Genomic DNA, 18,568 nt, shown 5'->3' with positions numbered 1-18,568 from the left:
ATAAAGAGTATAATTCTTAATAGAGATCTTATAATAGCTTATAAGAAATTTTAATATTGATTTTATAAAGTGACTATCTTTGTATAGATTAATAATTTATTTTTTATAAGAAAGAAGATTAATCTCTAAATAACCTAACATGATGCTAGAATATATAGAGTTATAAAGAAAAAAATTAATAAAAAGACATTAAGCTAGTTAGAAATATAGTTAGATTATTCTATTTAGCTATAGATAGCTTAGTACTAATTAAATAATTATATATAATTACTACAATGAGTTAACTATTTAATTATATATAAATAACCTTTATTATTTACTTTAGTAATTATATAAATTCTCTTATAGATACTACAATATCTTATAACTAAAAGCTTATAGTTGTTGAATTTATTACTAAATATAAGAGTATATATTAATAGTAAGATAACTAGAAAAAAGATTCTAAATATATAAATCCTATTTCTTAATATCTCTTATAGAGATATTTATTAAAAATATAGGAATTATTATTCTTTATTTAGAGAAAGTTATAATATACTAAAAAATATCTATTTTAGTTAAATTAAGTAATAAACTAAATAATAAACTAAGTGATATAAATAAAAAATAGGAAATACTAAAGTATAATTTAAGTTTTAGAGGTATCTATTATATCTATCTCCTTAATAAATAATTTTTAAATAGTAGCAATAATATCTTTATTATTAGTATTATTAGAAGATAAGAGAGTTTTATTAGATCTTAATTAGTAGAGAGTATTATTTCGTATAATAAGATTATTAATAGAAATTTTATTAGAGCTTTTAATTATAAGTTTGAATATTACTAAGTTTAAGTTATAAAGTATACTTATGACTATTTTCTTATTAGATTTAGACTATTAAATATTATTCTAATTATTAATTACTAAGTAAATATAGATAATAACTATATAATTCTAATTAAAGTATTAAAAATATCTGATAGCTTAATTTATAATAAATTTAGTAAGAGGTAAGTTAAAAAAGTATATAATATTATATTAAAAGTGCAAGTTTAATCCTAGAATATTAATAGCTAAGAATATAACTAAAATAAAGTATTTATCTATAATGGTAAATTTTATAATTAATATCTAGCGCTATAATTAATCAAGTTTAGAATAAAATATTCTTATATTAATGCTGCACTCTTTTAAGATAACTACAACATATATCTAGATAACTAAAAAGAAATATTAAATAATTTATTTCTTCTAATAAATGAGAGAATTATATATAATAATAGATAGTATAACTCTTATTTTCAGAAAGCCTCATAAAAAGGTTCTAAATATATTAACTAATAGTTAAGTAACTTTTCCTAGGTGATAAGTTCTCTAGAACTATTTTGAAGAAGATATAAGGGATTTTTTAGAATAAATTACCTAAGTAAGACTTTAATATATAATTTTAAGATAAAATAAATATAGAATATTTTTAAATATTCTTACTGTAAGAAGCTTCTTAGTAAACTCTATACTAAGCTAGAAAATTAGTAGTATTAGTATCTAGTATTTTGCTATATTTATTATGACTTTATTATTCTTTTTTATTATTAAGTTTTTATAATAAAGAATAATTATCTAATTATATATTGCCTTTTTATTATATAAGAACTTAATATAGATCATATATATTTAGGATAGAGAAATATGGGAGCTAATAATTAAGCAATTAAATCTAATTTAGATAGATAAAAAAAGGGTTTATTTAATATTTAGGTACTTTAAAATATCTTTTAGATAAATATTTATAATCTAGATAGTAATATTATCTATAAAAATATATTTTTTAAGTATATATGTTGTAAATCTTAAAAAATTTATTAGATACTTCTTAAGTAATAAAAAAGAATTAGTAATATTTATAATATTAAGGCTTTATAAAATTTATATATTCTCTTAAATTATATTAGATTATTTAGGTATAATAAGAGATATATAGCCTTAGAAGTCTAGGATATTATTATAGAAAATAATAGCTAATAAGAGAAGATAAAAACTAGCTTTAAGCTATTAGATAGTTGTAAATAAGCTACTATTAGTATTATATAATGTGTGAGCCTTATTAAAGATAATATAATAAAAAAATCTATTAAGATCGCCTAGTTATAATTTTATAATAAATGAGTTATTTTTCTTTTTATAATATGCTTTCTTCTAGTTTTCTTATTTCTTATAGACTAAAGGACTATAGTAGCTCTAGAATATATTATAATTTATTATAATAATATAGTTTAATTAAGAAAATAAATCATTAAAAAGCTTATAAGAAGGAATTAATAAATTTTTAATAAACTTTATATTTTTAAAAGTCTTAGTCTTAATAGCTTTAAGATTTCTATATAATATATATACCTAGAGATACTTTATAATAGTATTTATCTTATTAATCTACTAGATAAGAATAATAGAGGAAATAATAAGAAGGAATAGTCAATAAATTAACTTAAAGCTATATTTATTTAAATTTGTCTTTTTTAAAAATTCTTATATAATTTACTAAACTTTTAATTAATATAATAGCTAACAAGAAATTAGAGGAAATCACTTAGAAAAAGATTTTAAAATTTATAAAATTATTATAAAAAAAGACTAAAAAAGAATTTTAGAATTCTTTTTTAATAAATATAAGATTTATCTCTAATATAAAAATTATTACTTAAAAAGTCTTTCTAAGTCTTATAATATTATTAAGGAACCTATTATAGAACAATAGAGATCTATTAGAATAAATCTTCTCTATTATCTTAATCAAATAAGCTATACTAAGCACTTACTAAATCTCTAAATTTAGATTAAAATATATATATTTATAATAAGTCTAAATAAAGACATTATTATTTTTTTTAGCTGTTATAAAATAAAGAGCTTCATGTGCTTTATTAAAATTAAAAAATTAGAAATTAGAATTATTTAATTATATAAACTTCTTCTAGTAGTTAATAAAAGATTACTCTAAAATATTAAGAAGATAATTTAAAGAAATATTTTTCTTTTTATAATCTTTTTATTTTATAGCTATATTCTTAAATTTTAGATAGTTAAAAGAATTAGAGATATAAATAATTTTACTATAGTTTTTTTTAGAATTTAGATCTATAAGTTTAAAAATTAAAGTATTTATTATTATACTATACTATATAGCTTTACTTAGATCTAATCTAGTAGATTTATTATTTAACTAATTAGTATTATTATTCTTAGTTTTAGAAGATAATAGAATCTAGATTTTATCTTTATTATTTAGTTCTATATAATATAAAGTTGTCTAAGTAAATATTAAATACTAATATAGATTATTAAGATTAAATTCTTTAGATTATTTTACTAAATACTTCTCTTAGATATAAGATTAGATTATTTTCTTTTAAGAATTAATTAAGATAATATTAATTAGAGCTATAATTTTTTTAATATTTATAGAAAATAAATTAATTTTATTATTATTAGAGCTAGTATTTATATTAAGTTTTAAAGAAGAGTCTATACTATTAATAGAAGTGATACTTAGATTAGAGGGATTAAAAATAAGATTATCTAAAATAAGATTTTATATAAAACTCTTTTTAGATTATTTCTTTAATTTATAAGAAGTAGATTTAGTAGAATAATCTTTTTTTTTATAAGTTTCTCTATATAGCAATATATAACTATTTAAGGATTTATATTATTAGAATAGTGCAAATTTATATTAAATATATTTTATAGTAATCTAAAGATAATATTTAGTTTTATTAAGATTTATAAGATAAAATTTAAAAAGTTTATCTATATAATTGAGATTCCTTTGTAGAATTTGGTATATAAAATATATATAATAATAAATATCATTTTAGTCATCTTTATTAATATGTTTCTTATCAAAATCCTTTACTTTAATATATATAACTAAAAGAATCTGCTTAATATTAGGACTATAATATTGCTTTTTCTATTTAGAGAGCTAATAATTCTATAATTTTTTCTAATAAGAGAGAAAGTTCAAGCTTTATAATTAGATTTTTTATTTTTTATTAGATATAAGCTTAAAATATTACTATAGAACTAAAACATTTTTATTTAAATTCTTAAGAATTTTTTTTATTATTCTCTATATTAGTAGAAAGTTAAATCTAGAGGTAATAAAAATTTATAAGTAATATTTTTTTAAGTTATTACTATCTTTTTTATAGGTTTTTTTTTAGGATTTATCTTATTATCTAATTTATTACTTGATAATGGACTAAATAATTTACTATCTAAGGATAGATCTAAAATTTTAAGATTATTTTTTAGTAATTTAGAAGGATTATTAATAAGATTCTTAGATTCTATATTATTAAAGTCTATTTTACTATTATAACTTTTAATCATCAGTCTCTCTATTATTTAAAGTACTATTATAAAAAGAGTTTTAAAATTCTTATATTTTAAAATTTTTTTTTTAATCTATTTAAAATAAATATCTACTTCTTTAATAGATAAAATAAGTAAGAAAAGAGTTTTATTTATATATTAGCTTTTAAAAAGGGTTATCTAAGAAGATATTATTATAAAAAAAATTTTAAAATTCTTATACCTTAGAACTCTTTTTTTAATTTAATTATTTAGAATAAATATCTACTTCTTTAATAAATAATATAAGTAAAAAAAAAGTTCTATTTATATATTAACTTTTAAAAAAAGATTATTTAAGAATAATCTCACTAATCAAATAAAATACAATTATAAGAATTATCTATTATCTTATTTACTACTTAATAATTAGCAATTTTTAGTATTTTAAATTAATTAATTAAATTAAAATTTAATTTTAAATTAATAAGCTGAATGTAATTTAATTAAAATAAGATAGTTATATTATATTACTTATTCTATTTAATAGAGGAGAATTTTTGATAAATTATAAGAAGAAAAGACAAGTTAATAGGTTTAAAGAAGTTAGATTAAGTCTTAGTAAGTCTATAAATCAAAATATCTTAATATACTAAAAATCTATAAGAATATTCAAAGTTATTAAAGGACTCTATATAGAAATAAAATTAGGTTATATAGTTCTATATATATATAGATTAATCTATAAATGGATTAGCTTCTATTATAAGTGAGCTATATAGGCATTATTTTGTTTTCTATAGCATTATTATATTTCAATACATTACGAATTTTGGCAAGGTTGTACGAATAGGCTGCCGTATCAGGCTTTAAGCTGCCGGGATAAAGATTGAACCACGATGGATGATGTATGTATGAACTTTGAAGCATTGCAATTAACATTAACCACACAGCTTGAGATGATCCGCCCACATACTGGTTATGATAACAAGCAAGATGGCGGGGAATCGGAATCAGACACATGGATGTAAGAAGGGCAAAAGATAACATAACGATTAACATAATAAACATAATAATACCAAATCCAACGACGCCGGTTGACAATGTACACGAATCTTGGAATCACCTCTCAACCTCGTTCCCGATTGACTAGAACAGTTGACATGCGCTATTAAAAGTGATAATTGCTGGTAATTGGGACACAAAGAGGTCCGCCGGAGTCCCCCAGACGAAGTTCCCAGCTGCCAATCTTAAGAGGATTGCAGCGTAGTTGTTGGAATATAAATACTACTCACTAGCCTTGGCTCTCTCTGTTAATATTCCAACTGAGATTGAAATCTAAGCCAATTTGCCCTCAGCCCTGGCAGCTCTGCGGGTAGCGAGATCTCCCTCTACAAGCCAGTTGCTGGCTTTCACCATCTGTACAACATTGATAAACTGCTTTATAGCCATGATGGGAGCCGAAACACCGGTGATTATCCATGGCAAAGTGCTGTCTAGCTTGTTTGCACGAGCTAGTTCAAGGGCGCCCGCACTCCATGGACTAGCAAACAGTGAACTGGGCGGTTCATGCGCCGGGTTTCCTGGCTGAGCGGTCATGGGCTCGATGTTTGGAGGTGGTTGCAATAAAGATGGGGACAGTTTCGGCGACGAGAACGAAAGCAGATATAATCCAATGAAGAACAGCTCGTTAAAGAGGCAGAACACGAACAACACGGTCTGTGATGGTTAGGTCAGTCAAGTTGAAAAGAAAATAGAGGACGAATAATTCCAGCAACCATACCCTGCTTGTATAATATTTATGTAAAATCCAGCTGCGGCTCGAGTCGACTTTCTTGTGGCTCTGTCCAGCACCACCCATGCTCAGGGTAGCATACATGTGCATGTAGTGACTGGCGAGATCCAGACTGATCAAGCCCTGGAAGACGATGGACCAGCGGGGCCAAGCTGAGCTCAAGAAAACCAACAGACATGCAGTCGTGCAACGGTCCGTAACCATGTCGAGCACGCTGCCAAATGTGGTAGATTGATGGAATAATCGCGCGAGATATCCATCCAGAGCATCCAACAAGCACGAGATACTGTATAAAAATGAGCACGTTCGTGGGTGAAGGGGCATGTAGTATAGTGATGCTACTGCCAAGACGACTCGGGCATAGCCTGATGAGAGTATACTTCTTAGCAATTGGAGGGAGAGAAACTACAAAACACACAGGAGAGTTCAAGCTTACCGACGATGTTCGGCCAGAACAAATAGACATTTTCACGCGGCCCAGCTTCAGCTCCCTTCTGAGCAGAAGTTGCGCGTGCGACTCCGTTGCCTGTTGGCGCGGGCTTTTCATCGGCCGTGGCCGTCTCAGCGGCTTTCTGTCTCCTTGTTCTCACACTCATGGTAAATAATTAAACGGTGGTCACGCGATCGCGATTCTAGAGGAATTTGCGGAGAAGGTCGGTCCGTTGTCTGTGTGTAATTGTAGAGAGCCGAGAAGAACTAGGCAGTAGAAACGAGCGAGCGTGTATCCGGCCGTGGAAGCTTGCTGGTATGCATCAGTGCAACTGTCCAGTATGCCTAGTCCGCAGCAACAAGCATTCGAAAATACATCGAGATAGCGTTGCAACAACTTACCGTGAAACAAGAAGATGAGATGTATGGCACATGCAAGGTGGTCAAACAGTCCGTGGGCCCTCGACTTGCTATGTAGCCCGGGGGTTGCTCCCCAAGTGAAGATTTGTAAATTAACACAAATCCGGATTGAGCTCGGAGAGGCCGCGGGTACGACGTGGAGGTCGAAAAGGGGCAAACAGGAGAAAAGAAAAACGAAATGAAATAAAAAAATTAAAAAGAAGGACCAAGGGAGGGATAATTAGGCGATAGGCAAGTTGAGGGGCAAGGCACACGACGCCAACAGCGTTGATAAGGTGGATGGTGGTTTTCTCCTTTGATGCTCGCGCGAAGAAGCCGGCTTATCGCTCCAGCCAGAGCCTCAGGCTCCCAGGCTGCTGCGAGAGACGAAGCTTATCTAAACAATCTAGCTAGTTAATAAGTCAACTAAGTTACTCTTGTTATATCCTCGCCTCGCCTTTCGATCTAGAATAATAAACCTACTACGTATAATTACCAATGCATGCATAGCGTCAATTACGGCGAAGATAACAACAAAGCCAGCTCTGGAATATGCAATTATTTATTTATGCCTCCTACATACCATGGATGTAGGCCCGTCTCGTTACTATATACAATGGATGACCTCAACGCTCACTCGCCTTGACTTTACGTGCGAGATCGACGCGGGTCTGTAGCTTCCTGTCTTCGAAAATCGCGGGCCTCCTTTGTGCCCATGCTGCCCAAGCCACCCTCCAGTCTGCGTTCCCAACCGCCGAGACGCACCACCAGACAAGTCGCATTATCGGCATCTTTGCTGATGTCGGTTGCGAAATTGACGACATCACGGGCCGCTTGCTCTGGCGTGCGAGCCTCTTTTATGATGTCCACGATTTCCTGGTCTGGAAGTGTTCCGCTTATGCCATCTGACATCAGCACGAGACAGGAAAACTCTGCCGGCGCCATCTCAATCCGACGAATTTCTGGTTCCGCTGATACCCCAATCCGTTTCGAGTGAATATCGCCAAACGCTCTGGTGTTAGCCAGTCCGCTTACGCGTTCCTCCCCGAAGGAATCGGTAACGAACGTGGCAGCATAACGTCGCAGGCGGTTGGCTTCGACTGGAGAGGATGGGTGATGATCTGTGGTCAAAGGAATGGCCGCTCCAGTAGCTGTATCGCACAGCAAAACTCTAGTATCGCCGACGTGTGAAACCAAGAGCGAGGAGGGAGTTGCCGGATGCCAAAAGGGTGTCGCTGTTGGTGCTGATATCATGGCGACACTGCAAGTGCTTCCCCCTGGAAACAGTTTGGGCCCTCCGATGAATGCACGGCGCGATTGACTTGGACTGTAAAGAATATCGTCTTCGTTTAGCGGTTGATCTGATTGCACGAGATCGTCGTCTTTCTTCGCCGCCTGCGCTGACACGAAATCCAAGTCTGCCTTCAAAAAGGCATACTCTAGCAACTCTTCCATCGAAACTCCGCTATCCGCTTTCTTTGCGCCCTGATCTACTCCAAGCGTCTGTGAAAGGGCCGCGGAGTAAGCGCCGTCTCCCAGGCAAGAGAAGTGTGAGGGTTTGAATCGTTTGAAATAGCCCCCGACTAGATACTTCCAAGACTGTACCATTTCATTTTCAAGAGACTTTATCTTGTTCGTGTTTGCATTTTGTATGATTGGCAGGTCGGCACGGTATAACCCATGCTGATCGGCTTGTTGTCTTCCACGGCAGTCCCGCTTTCTTTCAGTCTTGTCCTTTAGACTGGACTGTATTTCAAACTCCGCGGCACTATCTTGAATGTATTCATGTAGACGGTCTCGAAGAAAGCTGCTACACTCAGAACCACCATGGCCGTCGAAGACGCCAAAGTAAAATACCTGTGGATCTCCGCTGGCGCTGTCCGCCCCAGAAGTAACGGCAACGGACTCGGCACCGGACGCACGATTGATGGTCAACGATAGAGGAGATCGTTTCGCGAATGCGGGCAACTCAATAACACCGGCCTGGTATGCGTCTTCATTGTACTGGCGTGACCCGCGCGATACAGATGCCCCGAAGTGGTGTTTCGCACTGCGCAGTGGAATCCGCACTACCGTGGTGTCGCGGTTAACGCCAATAGGGGTTTGTATTGACGCAGGAGACAACCGAGTGCTCGCACTGGTATGCGGCGTCGACGCAGAACGAGGAAGCTTATGAAACGAGGGCGGTCCACGTGAATCGGGATGCAAGGAAGAAGACGGAAGGTGCGTGACGAAGTAGTCGTGAAAGTAGCGCCGGTTTGCGAGGCGATCTCTGCATCTCGCGTTGCAGTTTATGCTCTGATGGTTATAGCGACGCACGAACGTAGCGATGAAACCTGGTTCAAGGTGAGATCGCCCTGCAACGTAGGAGGGGCCCAGCGCACTGTTACTATCGGCCACGGCCCAAGCCTGGACGGCCACCGGCCTTGCTCGAGCCTGAATCATAAGTAGAGAGCATCAGAAGTAGGCGATTATGCTGTGTCTGGTTTCCTTGTATGCCGCCTATTGCGACTAGACCATCGTCGACGCGAGGTGCAGACGGACAGGGTAAGAACGCAGCGTGGTTGGAGTGCGAGGCAACTGAACTGCCGGCGGTCAGGCCTTCTTTCCAGGGATGATGTCGTCAGTCGCCCTTCCTCGCATGAACAACAACAACCACTACCACGCTCTTTGCTTTGAAGGACACAACGATCATATTTAACGGCTCGCTTCCATTTCTACTTTCTTCTGCTCCTTTTTTTGGGTTTTCTTTTTGTTATTGTACACAAATGAGCCAAAATGTTTTCGAATCAAACAACACGGCCTCCAATTTTCCCGGCACGACAAACCATGAGGGGGCTTGACGATATCAACGAGGGGATTTCTGCCAAAACACCACCAAAAGAGAAAAAGAAGCTTTGATCTGCCTATCAGGGAAGAGGCCTTCGAAGCACCCTACCAACTTCACCCAACCAATTTCAAACGAAAAGAAAAAAAAAATTACACCAGTTCTAGGACCTCCCCGGGGTGAGAGAAACGGAAAACGATTCTCCTTCTTCACCTGGAAGACAGACGAAGACTTTTGCATTCGAGACATTTCTCACACGTGCTGGATCTGTCTGATTCAAGCCCAGGCGAACAAAAGGCGTCACGGACATTCTGACTTGAGTTATGCCATACCTGGAATCGCTGGAATCCAAAATCACCATGCACGTAGGATCATATCCCTCGCCAACTTCTGGGAAATGGAGTCTTGCATCAAAGGGGCACGAATAGAGATCAAGGGCGATTTTTTGAGCGTCCGCAATGAGCTCAATCAGCAAATCATGCGCGACTGACTCTCTCCCACGATGAAGCAATAGAGGATCAAGTAACGCCCGCAACTGGTAACCATGCCCATCTTTGCTGCCTTGACAGAAATTCTTGAAGTTCGGCTGCTGTCGGACAAAGTTTACTTGGTCGGCAATTCTGGCCAGGATACTGTGTCTAGCGACTGGAGGAGTATCTGTCGATGTCGACATGTCATGTCAATATGTATTTAATGCTTCGATGGAGAATAATACTAACCATGCACAATCATTCTCTTCAAATTGGCTATTTCTACATCGACAATGGAGTCAAAGCCGCGGACAATCTCTGTGTATTTCAACACCCTCTTGCACAGATAAAAGTTGATGACTTTTGCCACATATAGTGGCCTGAGCACCGAGTTATTAAGATACTGCATTGCAACATCTGCGTCACCGTCTAGCATCATGTGGTCCTTTAGACATGCGTCGAGTTGATGAGGGTTGAGCTCTTTGAAATTCATGCCATAGGTTTTGGCAAATTGGTCTGACTTTGCCCACAGAGAGAGAAAACGAGTTCCAAACTCTGCTGCCTTTGTTTCAAATTCAAAACCTACGTAAGGTGAACCTTGGAATGTGCTGACCACTTCGCTACTCAGGTTACTGCTTGTGGTGATCGTTCCCTGCTGTGAAGGTGCACCCCTGGTAGGCGAGGTAGGCTCCATTATGGGTACAATGGGCTCAAAAGTCCTGGCACCTGCGACTGTGTCTAATCCACGTTGCATAGATACTGCTTGGTGGTTCACATAATGGGACACGACTCCTTGGCTGTGCAGTGGAGACACAGCTGGATGAGCGTGAGGCAATACCTGCTGGACAGGCTGCGCTGCATGAATAAACAGGTTTGCGGTCTGTGGTGGAGTCAGCCATGGCTGGATAATTGCAGTTTGCACAGCTAAGAGGCCATGCATAGCACGACGTACCCTCAAAGAGCGAGGATCTTGGATTGTTCTCGATTGATTTCTGATTGTGATCTCCTGCTGACTTATGCGTGCATGCATAGCTTGGATCTCAATTTGCAGCTTTGCTATCTGGTCATCACGCAACTTGATCTCTTCCTTAGCCAAGGCCAAGTCCTTTTGGATTGTTTTCTTCATGAGCTCGGACTCTGTCAGCAGAACTCTCAAGTTGTGAGGACTGGTGATTGAAGCAAATGGATCGCGTGAAGGTGTATGGTTCTGTGGAAAGCCATAACTTCTAGTTGGCGTTGTGGGACCAGGGATGCTGTATGAACCTGACAAAGATGTTTGCGCAGGTCTTTGGCCATGCCCTTCTCCAAAGGGATCGTTCATTGAGCCAACTCTGTCCAAAGACTGAGAAGAAAAGTCGTGAGAATGGCTCTTAAAAAGGCTATCTTCAGTCTTGGTCAGCAGCAAGAAGCTTTGATTGGTAGGATATCTTACTTTGCAAAGAGAGATGATGAGCAGATGATAGTCTTTCCAATTATGATCACAGAGTGACTAGAATAAGTCTGTCCTGAAAGAGTCAAGCTGGTCTTCCAAGAAGGTTTCTCCAAGATCACAGTGTGTCAAAAAAGTGATAGGTAGGAAAAGTGAGAGAGCATGAATGGATTAAGAGAGTGTGTAAGCGAGTGTGCAAGTAAGAGACAAAGTGAGAGGTTAAGCGAGAGGTGAAATGAGCAAAGTCAACAGAGACAGCCTCTGCATGTTGGGGGATTGCCAGATTCACGACGCGATTCCTAAAAGGGAAGCTGTCCAAAGTGTCAACAGTCAACAGTTGCCTCAGGCAGTCCAATAAAAGCCCTCTAACAGATAGTATTTCTTACACATAGACAGTGTGGCCTTATCCTCTGATTGCCACCTACAAAGAGATTATGCTCTGCATCATACTATCTGCTGAATATTTTGGATTAATCTCATCTCATATCTTGCCTACACCATGGCATCTGATATGCATACACATTAGATGAAGCATGTCTATCAGTTGCCCACCTACCACAAGCTGCACAATGAATGTGCTTAGGCTCTATTTAGAAGTGAATGACAATATTCACTCTTTGATGCTGCAACTGCCTAGTCTAGATGCAATGCACACTTATCAAGTCTACTGCTACAACGTACAAGAGAACAATGACTAAAAATAATGAATTGGCCAGGCAATCAAATATACAAATAACCCAGAATCGACAGCGTTGCTCCAGTGAATGGGCAGGCAGGCTCCTAGAAGAGATAGAAACAAGTAAAAGTAGAACATCTAGCTGACCAAATATAGTAAAGAAGTAAAAATAGAGGCAGAATCTAGTCTGGTGTAAGCACCTACCAGGGGTAGCATAATTCCAGCCTCAATTTCAATCAATCAAGATTAAGACAAAGAAGTAACAGCGCAGCTGTAGACGGGATTCATCCTACCCACAGGTTAGAACTTTGAGAAGAAAAGAACCTACCAAGCGAACAGGTCGGTCGATGTTGGAAGGGAAAGGTTGCGTCTTTCTTTTTCTTTTTCTTCCTCATTTTCTATATGCATCGTCTGAAGGTCTAAATCGCTTTGGTACGGGAGAAGAGACTGCTATAGACTGCATCGACGACCGGTTGAGCGCTGATCTGTTTGCCGCCGAAGAATCGTCCGTTAAGACCTTTGATGGCGTTCTCGCCTCCTTGTACACGGTCAAATTTAAGATATATGTCTCCTTGCGAATTTGGATCTAGAGAAATGTGAACAACATGACCGTATTTCTCCTCGCATTCAGCGCGGACGTCATCTTCTAACTCCTTGACCCAGGAATCGCCTTCTTCCCTATAAAGATTTTAGCGCCGTTCATTTCATTAGAAGATGGGTGGCTTCTACTTACTCTGCGGGGTCAAACATATTACGAAGCAAGACACACCTGCTTGCCATGTTGACGTTCACTGGCAATGGCTTGGGCTCTGTCTTAGGCCGTAGCGGCTGCAGTTTCTCATCTGCAGAAGGTTCGGGTTCATCTGTTCTCGCGAGTTTCCTCATCAATGCATCTCTGCTATAATTGTTGAAGTTCACACCAGCAACATCTGTGTCATCTAAAGCACTTGCTCCGCCTGCTCCTTTGTCTGTGTCTCGGCCACCGGCACGGTCGAAGTTGCTGGGCGCCGCGCCGGCTTGAACGCTACGGCCTCCGTGGCCCGAAAAGGAGGAGCCTTGATATTGTTGTTGTTGGTGTTGGTGATGGCCTTGTCCCTGGAAACGTTGTAGAAGATTCGCTGTTGATTCAGGAGTAAACTTATCGTTCCCAAGGCCGACACGAATTGGTCTACCAGCAAGATCAAAACCGTTCATCTTTTCCAGCGCTTCTCTCGCCTGGTTGGGATCGCGGAATCTGGTGGGAAAAAATTGTTAATGAATGAACGAAAAGGGCGTGAAGAAAGGAGCTTGCTTACTGAACAAATCCATAGCCGCGACTGCGAGCAGTTTCATCTTTCTGAAGTTGAACAAATTCAAGTTCACCAAACGGTTCGAAAACATTCTGGAGATCGTTTTCAGTGATACTGAAATGAATATTACCAACATACAACCTGTGGAACGGCGCTGAGGCCGATTGACCAGTAGTGGCTTCGGGATTGCGGGCTTGTCGATTCTTCTCCGCTTCGGTCAGTTGGGCAATGATGGGGATTCCTAAAAGCTTTTGGCCGGTGAGCTGAATGGCAAGTGGGACAGACGATTCGTCCTTGAATTCGACATAGCCAACACTAGATTCTAGTAAGCACGGTTCTCGAAGACGCAGAACAAGTTGTTATACTAACCCTTTCGACCTTCCACTGACACGATCCTTCACAATCTGGGCTTCTTTGACGGGTCCCACCTTTTCAAAGAATGCAATGAGTTCTTTGGTTCGCAAACGAGCAGCGAGCTGCTGAACAAAGACGGTACGCTTGTCACGTTCGTCTTCATTGAGGTCTTCCTCTGGAGTACGACTGCGGCGTCCACGGCTTCTGCTACGTCTTCTGCCATCGCGGTCCCGACGAGAAGGTCTATCATCTTCACGGTCGTCTCGTCTGGAGCGGCCATTTGGACGATAATATCTCTCATCATAAGGCGAGCGTGACCTCGAGCGGGCACGTCCTCCACCGCGGTAGAAATCACCCCCTGAGCGATGATCATCACCGTAGCGGTCGCGACGCCGGCGTCGGTCACTGTCGCGGCTGCGGCTTCTCCTTCTGCTTCTATGGCTTCCGTTAGCACTGCCATGCTCGCTCCTCGGACTTTTCAAATCTTCATCCTTGTCGTCGCGATCACGGCTACGACCTTTCCGTCGGCGTTCCTTATCCCTGGAGCGATCACGGTCGCGGCGTTCGCTTGAATCAACTTTTGAGCGGTCGTCACGGTCTCGTTCGGAAGCTTCATTGATGGAAGCAGCCGTCGACTCAAGAAGGGCTTCAACATCGAGACCTGACATTTTTGGCTATTTGGTATTTCTGTGGAAAGATAACGACTTCCTTACGAATCGCAGAAATCAGAGAAGAAAACAGGGAGCGGAGACGGATCACTTTTCTGCGCTGTTAGAGAGGAAAAGTGAGATCTGGCGTGGTGTGCGAACCCTTCAGCATGAACTGTTCCTGAACACCCAAAATTGTGAGGCAGATCTGATTGTAAAACTGTAAAACCTTCCACAATCCACGTGTCGTTTTAAATCGCAGTCTGTATTTAAAAAGTGATAAAAGAGAGATAGGCGGCGATGCTTGCGTGGCGGTCGTTGACATAGCCGGGCTAAAAGAATCTTTTTATCACGTGACTGATGCCGCTGATAACATGCCAGCCAGTCATATCGGTGTCTGCCTTGGCCAATGGGAAACTTCAAATGTTCGAAATGTCACTTACTGCTTCGCAGCTAAATCCAAGTAAGCTACAAGATAGAAGACGGAGAGGCACGGAGGTTTGCAAAATAATTTATACGTGGCTCAGAGAAGCATTGACGATTATCAATGAGCAATAAACATGACTAGACTCTGCCACACATGCCTTCTTATACCAGTCGCGATGGGAGACCAGAAAGAAGAGAGAACGTATATGCCAACAAGTAAATATACAAAATATACAACCCCGAAAACGGGCCGAGGACGTAAGATGCTTGAAAACAGGACCAGCGGAGATTGAGTTTGAAGAACGTGTCAACGAGAAGCGTTATTAATATTAGGGTATGATACTAATTTCATAAGACAGTGACTGATCGGAGTTCAATGTTCCGGCGTAACGAGAAGGCAGGTCACCTACTGAGTTTTGACGATCTTCGGGGGTGGAAGCTCAAGCTCAGTACCGAAGACACGATCCCAGAATCGACTGGTGACGCCAAACCCATTCTCGAAATCGGCGAAGTGGTGTTGCAAATGGTATTTCTTAAGCTCCTTATAGTACGCAGGCAGACTGCAGAGGGAGATAAATGTTAGCTTTCCGTAGGATAAACAAGGTGACCGTTTGAAAAAAACTCACTTGCGATGGTGGAGGAAATAGTGAGTCAAATCATAACAAATATAACCAGTAACACCTCCGCAGTACCCTAATAAGCCAGCATACCAATTGAAATAGAGTATGGCATGGGCTACTTTCCAGAATGGAAGGGCAAGAATTGTAAAGAGCGCGGGGGGCATGACTAAGCGATACTTGTCCATGGGCAAGTAGTGGTGGATACCGTGCAAGAGAAAGTGAAGAGTGATCCCAACCCGGTTGTCAGGTAGCCACCTAAAGACGCGTTAGATAATGTGAGCGGCGTGGGAAATGGGTTATAACTCACTTGTCAATGTGGAATAGAAAACGGTGCAATATGTATTCCAAAAGAGTCCAAACACACAAGCCCAGTACGAAGAATCCCACGGCAGAGAGATTATTATTTAAACCATAAGCTCCATAAAGCGTGCCACATGTGACGATAGGTCCCCACAAGATAGGTACCACATACCAAGGGGTCTTCGACAAGGGCTCCAAGAAGTTTCCAAACAAGGGTGCAGACTCTCCTCCTTTATAATGCCGAGGTCGATGAACTTGCTCGAGATAGAACTCCTTTGAGAAACCACCGAACCAAATCTGAGGAAACATGGGCTTACTCAGATCTATAAACTTATGCGTCTTATAATCTGAAGCGTAGTCCGTTTCAACAGATAAATCGGCCTCGTCTGCCATTCCTGTTCTCTCGTAGACCGCCCGCGAATTCCCGTTGGTTTTTACCCCGTCATTGGACAGAAATCCGATATGATACTCCGCCAGGATATCGTAGGCAGAATCAGAATGCTCGTGGGAGCTTGTATCACTCATAATATCCTTGACATCCTTTCCGCCATACTCCAGAATCAGATCCTCTCCGGCCGGATGGCCTTCCAGAAACTCGGTCACATCGTAAACTTTGGTATCAATTATCACATAGCATGATTTTTTGGAATTGTGCGATTGCACTTCAGCCTCCGTAAAGGTTGGTAGAATCTTTCCCGGCATCGTTAGGGGGCCTGCGAGGAGCAATCGCGAAATGGCGCAGAATGCCGAATAACACGGGAGCCTGGAGAACAGAGTCAAAAGAGCAGACGTTAACCGACCGCTTTTAAAGCGGAAGAGACGGACTGGATGAGTTATAGCGAGGGCGGAATCGGCGGCTCGACAAATTCAAAGTGGCGTGAGCTTGATAGTGAAAAACAGGGGTTGATTGTCGCCACCGAGCTTTTTTTTGCTGTCTGTATTTGGTTGGCCGCCGATCATACGATTCTAGGTCACGTGATTTAGGATGACCCGGATATTCAGGGGCTGATTTGCTTAGTCACCACCTCTCTTTCCTTGACAGCTCTGCTGCCTTTTTTTCTGGCCATAAATGGATAACTCAATACACACTTGCAGGTTACAATTCTCTCTCCTTGAATCCAATCATGTATCGCGCAATATGCCTTGCAGTCTTCTCTGACGGCGCGAGACGCTCTCATCTCGCCATTTTCATCTCGACTGCATCTGATACTGAGTAGGTAGGAAAGGTCATCCATGTCACTGGCACCGCAGCTACAGGATTCTTCCTTGAGTCCAGACGTGGTGAATTTCCGTCTTGAAGACCAGAAATACGAAATCATCCATGATTCCAATACGTGAATTAAACAGGCTACAAACCACGTAGGTCTGCATAATCATACGGTTTTATACATTGATTGGCTATTATCTACCTAGGTAATGAACTAATTACAATTCTTGATATCCTTGACTAGACCATTCAACGAGAAATCTTTGAGAGGCATGTTGAAGACTTTGATGTGATCCATGCCTTCTATAAGAGTATAAATATGCTCACACCCAAGAGAGCAGATGTCAACTCGGCAATTCCCTGCACACGAACCACAGCTGCTGCACCAGTACTCACCGGTGACTCGGCGGATGATGTTACCGTACTCGCTGAAGGGGTGACAATATTTGCGGTTGAGGAATGCAAACTAGTAGTGGTAGCTGCAGGAGTCGTGGTACTACTACTGCTAGGCGAAACAGTGGAGGTAGTCAAAATGCCCGACCCAGCTGTAGCTTCGACTGTTTGGCTCGTCGTATCGATGACACTGCTGCTGCTATCTGGGACAGACGTATACCACTCATTGCTACTCGAAAACAGGGCCGTATAGTCGTAGCCTGTCGATGTGGTAGGAACGGCCGTAATACCAGCAGTAATCGAGGCGGTCCCCGTCGGATAAGAGACGTCATATATAGAATAGACGTCCAGTGCGTCCGAGCCACCGCCTAGAGAATCGATGCTATCAGTACTTACGATGCTGGAGCAACACTCAAAGCAAGGGAAAGGTTGAGCATATTAAAAAGACCAACATACAAGTCTCCATGGCGTATCCTTGACAAGGCAGAGAGCATTGCGATGCATCGACCAAATCACTGGACGGCGGAAGAGCAGAACCACATGAGCATTCATTGCCGCTTGTTAGGGCAAAAGCAGAGAACCCGGATGTATAGCAGAGATTTCCGCAATACTCCAGGCTCTGGAATTCGAATGTTCCGAGGGACACGAAACCAGCAGAAATGGTCTTGCTGGTGCTAGAGAAACAGCCCAGGTACGTTGGGGCAGGTTCCTCAATCGCAGATGCGGCGGCGATGGCGATGAAAGCGAGGATATTCAAATACATTTTTTATATGGAGATAACGAGCGACTGGTGGAAGCGAGCGTAAATTGCTAAAGAAAGAACAACGCGGGAAAGGAAAAGAAGAAAAGCAAAAGAGATATTGCGAAGACGTAGAATAAAAAAAAAACGAAAATAATCAAATTTAAGCCTCAGGGTCCGAAGCGTCGAGACCAAAATTGTGGCTTAAGGCCGTCGTCTCTGTCACTGG

General features: G+C 39.2%; 5 protein-coding genes across 5 annotated transcripts, besides 1 other annotated feature; all 5 read right to left on the bottom strand.

Annotated features, from left to right (window-relative positions):
* Window positions 1-5,200: part of a repeat region (Identified by RepeatMasker using a combination of RepBase library and repeat library created with RepeatScout) that runs on past the window's edge.
* Window positions 5,201-5,677: 477 nt separating this feature from the next.
* UA08_01038 (hypothetical protein) lies at window positions 5,678-6,730 on the bottom strand (the record flags this gene model as incomplete). The annotated part of the gene is made up of 3 exons (XM_020259781.1): window positions 5,678-6,058; window positions 6,123-6,499; window positions 6,571-6,730. 3 exons carry the CDS (start codon window positions 6,728-6,730, stop codon window positions 5,678-5,680), a joined length of 918 nt encoding a protein of 305 aa, XP_020123801.1.
* An 880-nt stretch (window positions 6,731-7,610) lies between these two features.
* Window positions 7,611-11,580, bottom strand: UA08_01037 (hypothetical protein; the record flags this gene model as incomplete). Its single annotated transcript, XM_020259780.1, has 4 exons — window positions 7,611-9,398; window positions 10,046-10,446; window positions 10,509-11,160; window positions 11,212-11,580. The coding sequence occupies 4 exons, from the start codon at window positions 11,578-11,580 to the stop codon at window positions 7,611-7,613; spliced, it is 3,210 nt and encodes a 1,069-aa protein (XP_020123802.1).
* A 1,203-nt stretch (window positions 11,581-12,783) lies between these two features.
* On the bottom strand, window positions 12,784-14,675 carry UA08_01036 (hypothetical protein; the record flags this gene model as incomplete). Its single annotated transcript, XM_020259779.1, has 4 exons — window positions 12,784-13,042; window positions 13,098-13,598; window positions 13,660-13,968; window positions 14,023-14,675. The coding sequence occupies 4 exons, from the start codon at window positions 14,673-14,675 to the stop codon at window positions 12,784-12,786; spliced, it is 1,722 nt and encodes a 573-aa protein (XP_020123803.1).
* Window positions 14,676-15,486: 811 nt separating this feature from the next.
* UA08_01035 (hypothetical protein) lies at window positions 15,487-16,702 on the bottom strand (the record flags this gene model as incomplete). The annotated part of the gene is made up of 3 exons (XM_020259778.1): window positions 15,487-15,640; window positions 15,791-15,955; window positions 16,173-16,702. The coding sequence occupies 3 exons, from the start codon at window positions 16,700-16,702 to the stop codon at window positions 15,487-15,489; spliced, it is 849 nt and encodes a 282-aa protein (XP_020123804.1).
* A 549-nt stretch (window positions 16,703-17,251) lies between these two features.
* Window positions 17,252-18,363, bottom strand: UA08_01034 (hypothetical protein; the record flags this gene model as incomplete). The annotated part of the gene is made up of 3 exons (XM_020259777.1): window positions 17,252-17,365; window positions 17,604-17,968; window positions 18,057-18,363. 3 exons carry the CDS (start codon window positions 18,361-18,363, stop codon window positions 17,252-17,254), a joined length of 786 nt encoding a protein of 261 aa, XP_020123805.1.
* Window positions 18,364-18,568: the final 205 nt, after the last annotated feature.

Source organism: Talaromyces atroroseus, assembly GCF_001907595.1.
Source record: "Talaromyces atroroseus strain IBT 11181 chromosome Unknown scaffold_0, whole genome shotgun sequence".
In the NCBI taxonomy this organism is placed as follows: Eukaryota; Fungi; Ascomycota; class Eurotiomycetes; order Eurotiales; family Trichocomaceae; genus Talaromyces; species Talaromyces atroroseus.
Note: the sequence above shows the minus strand (reverse complement) of the source record. Positions and strands in the feature narration are given on the sequence as shown.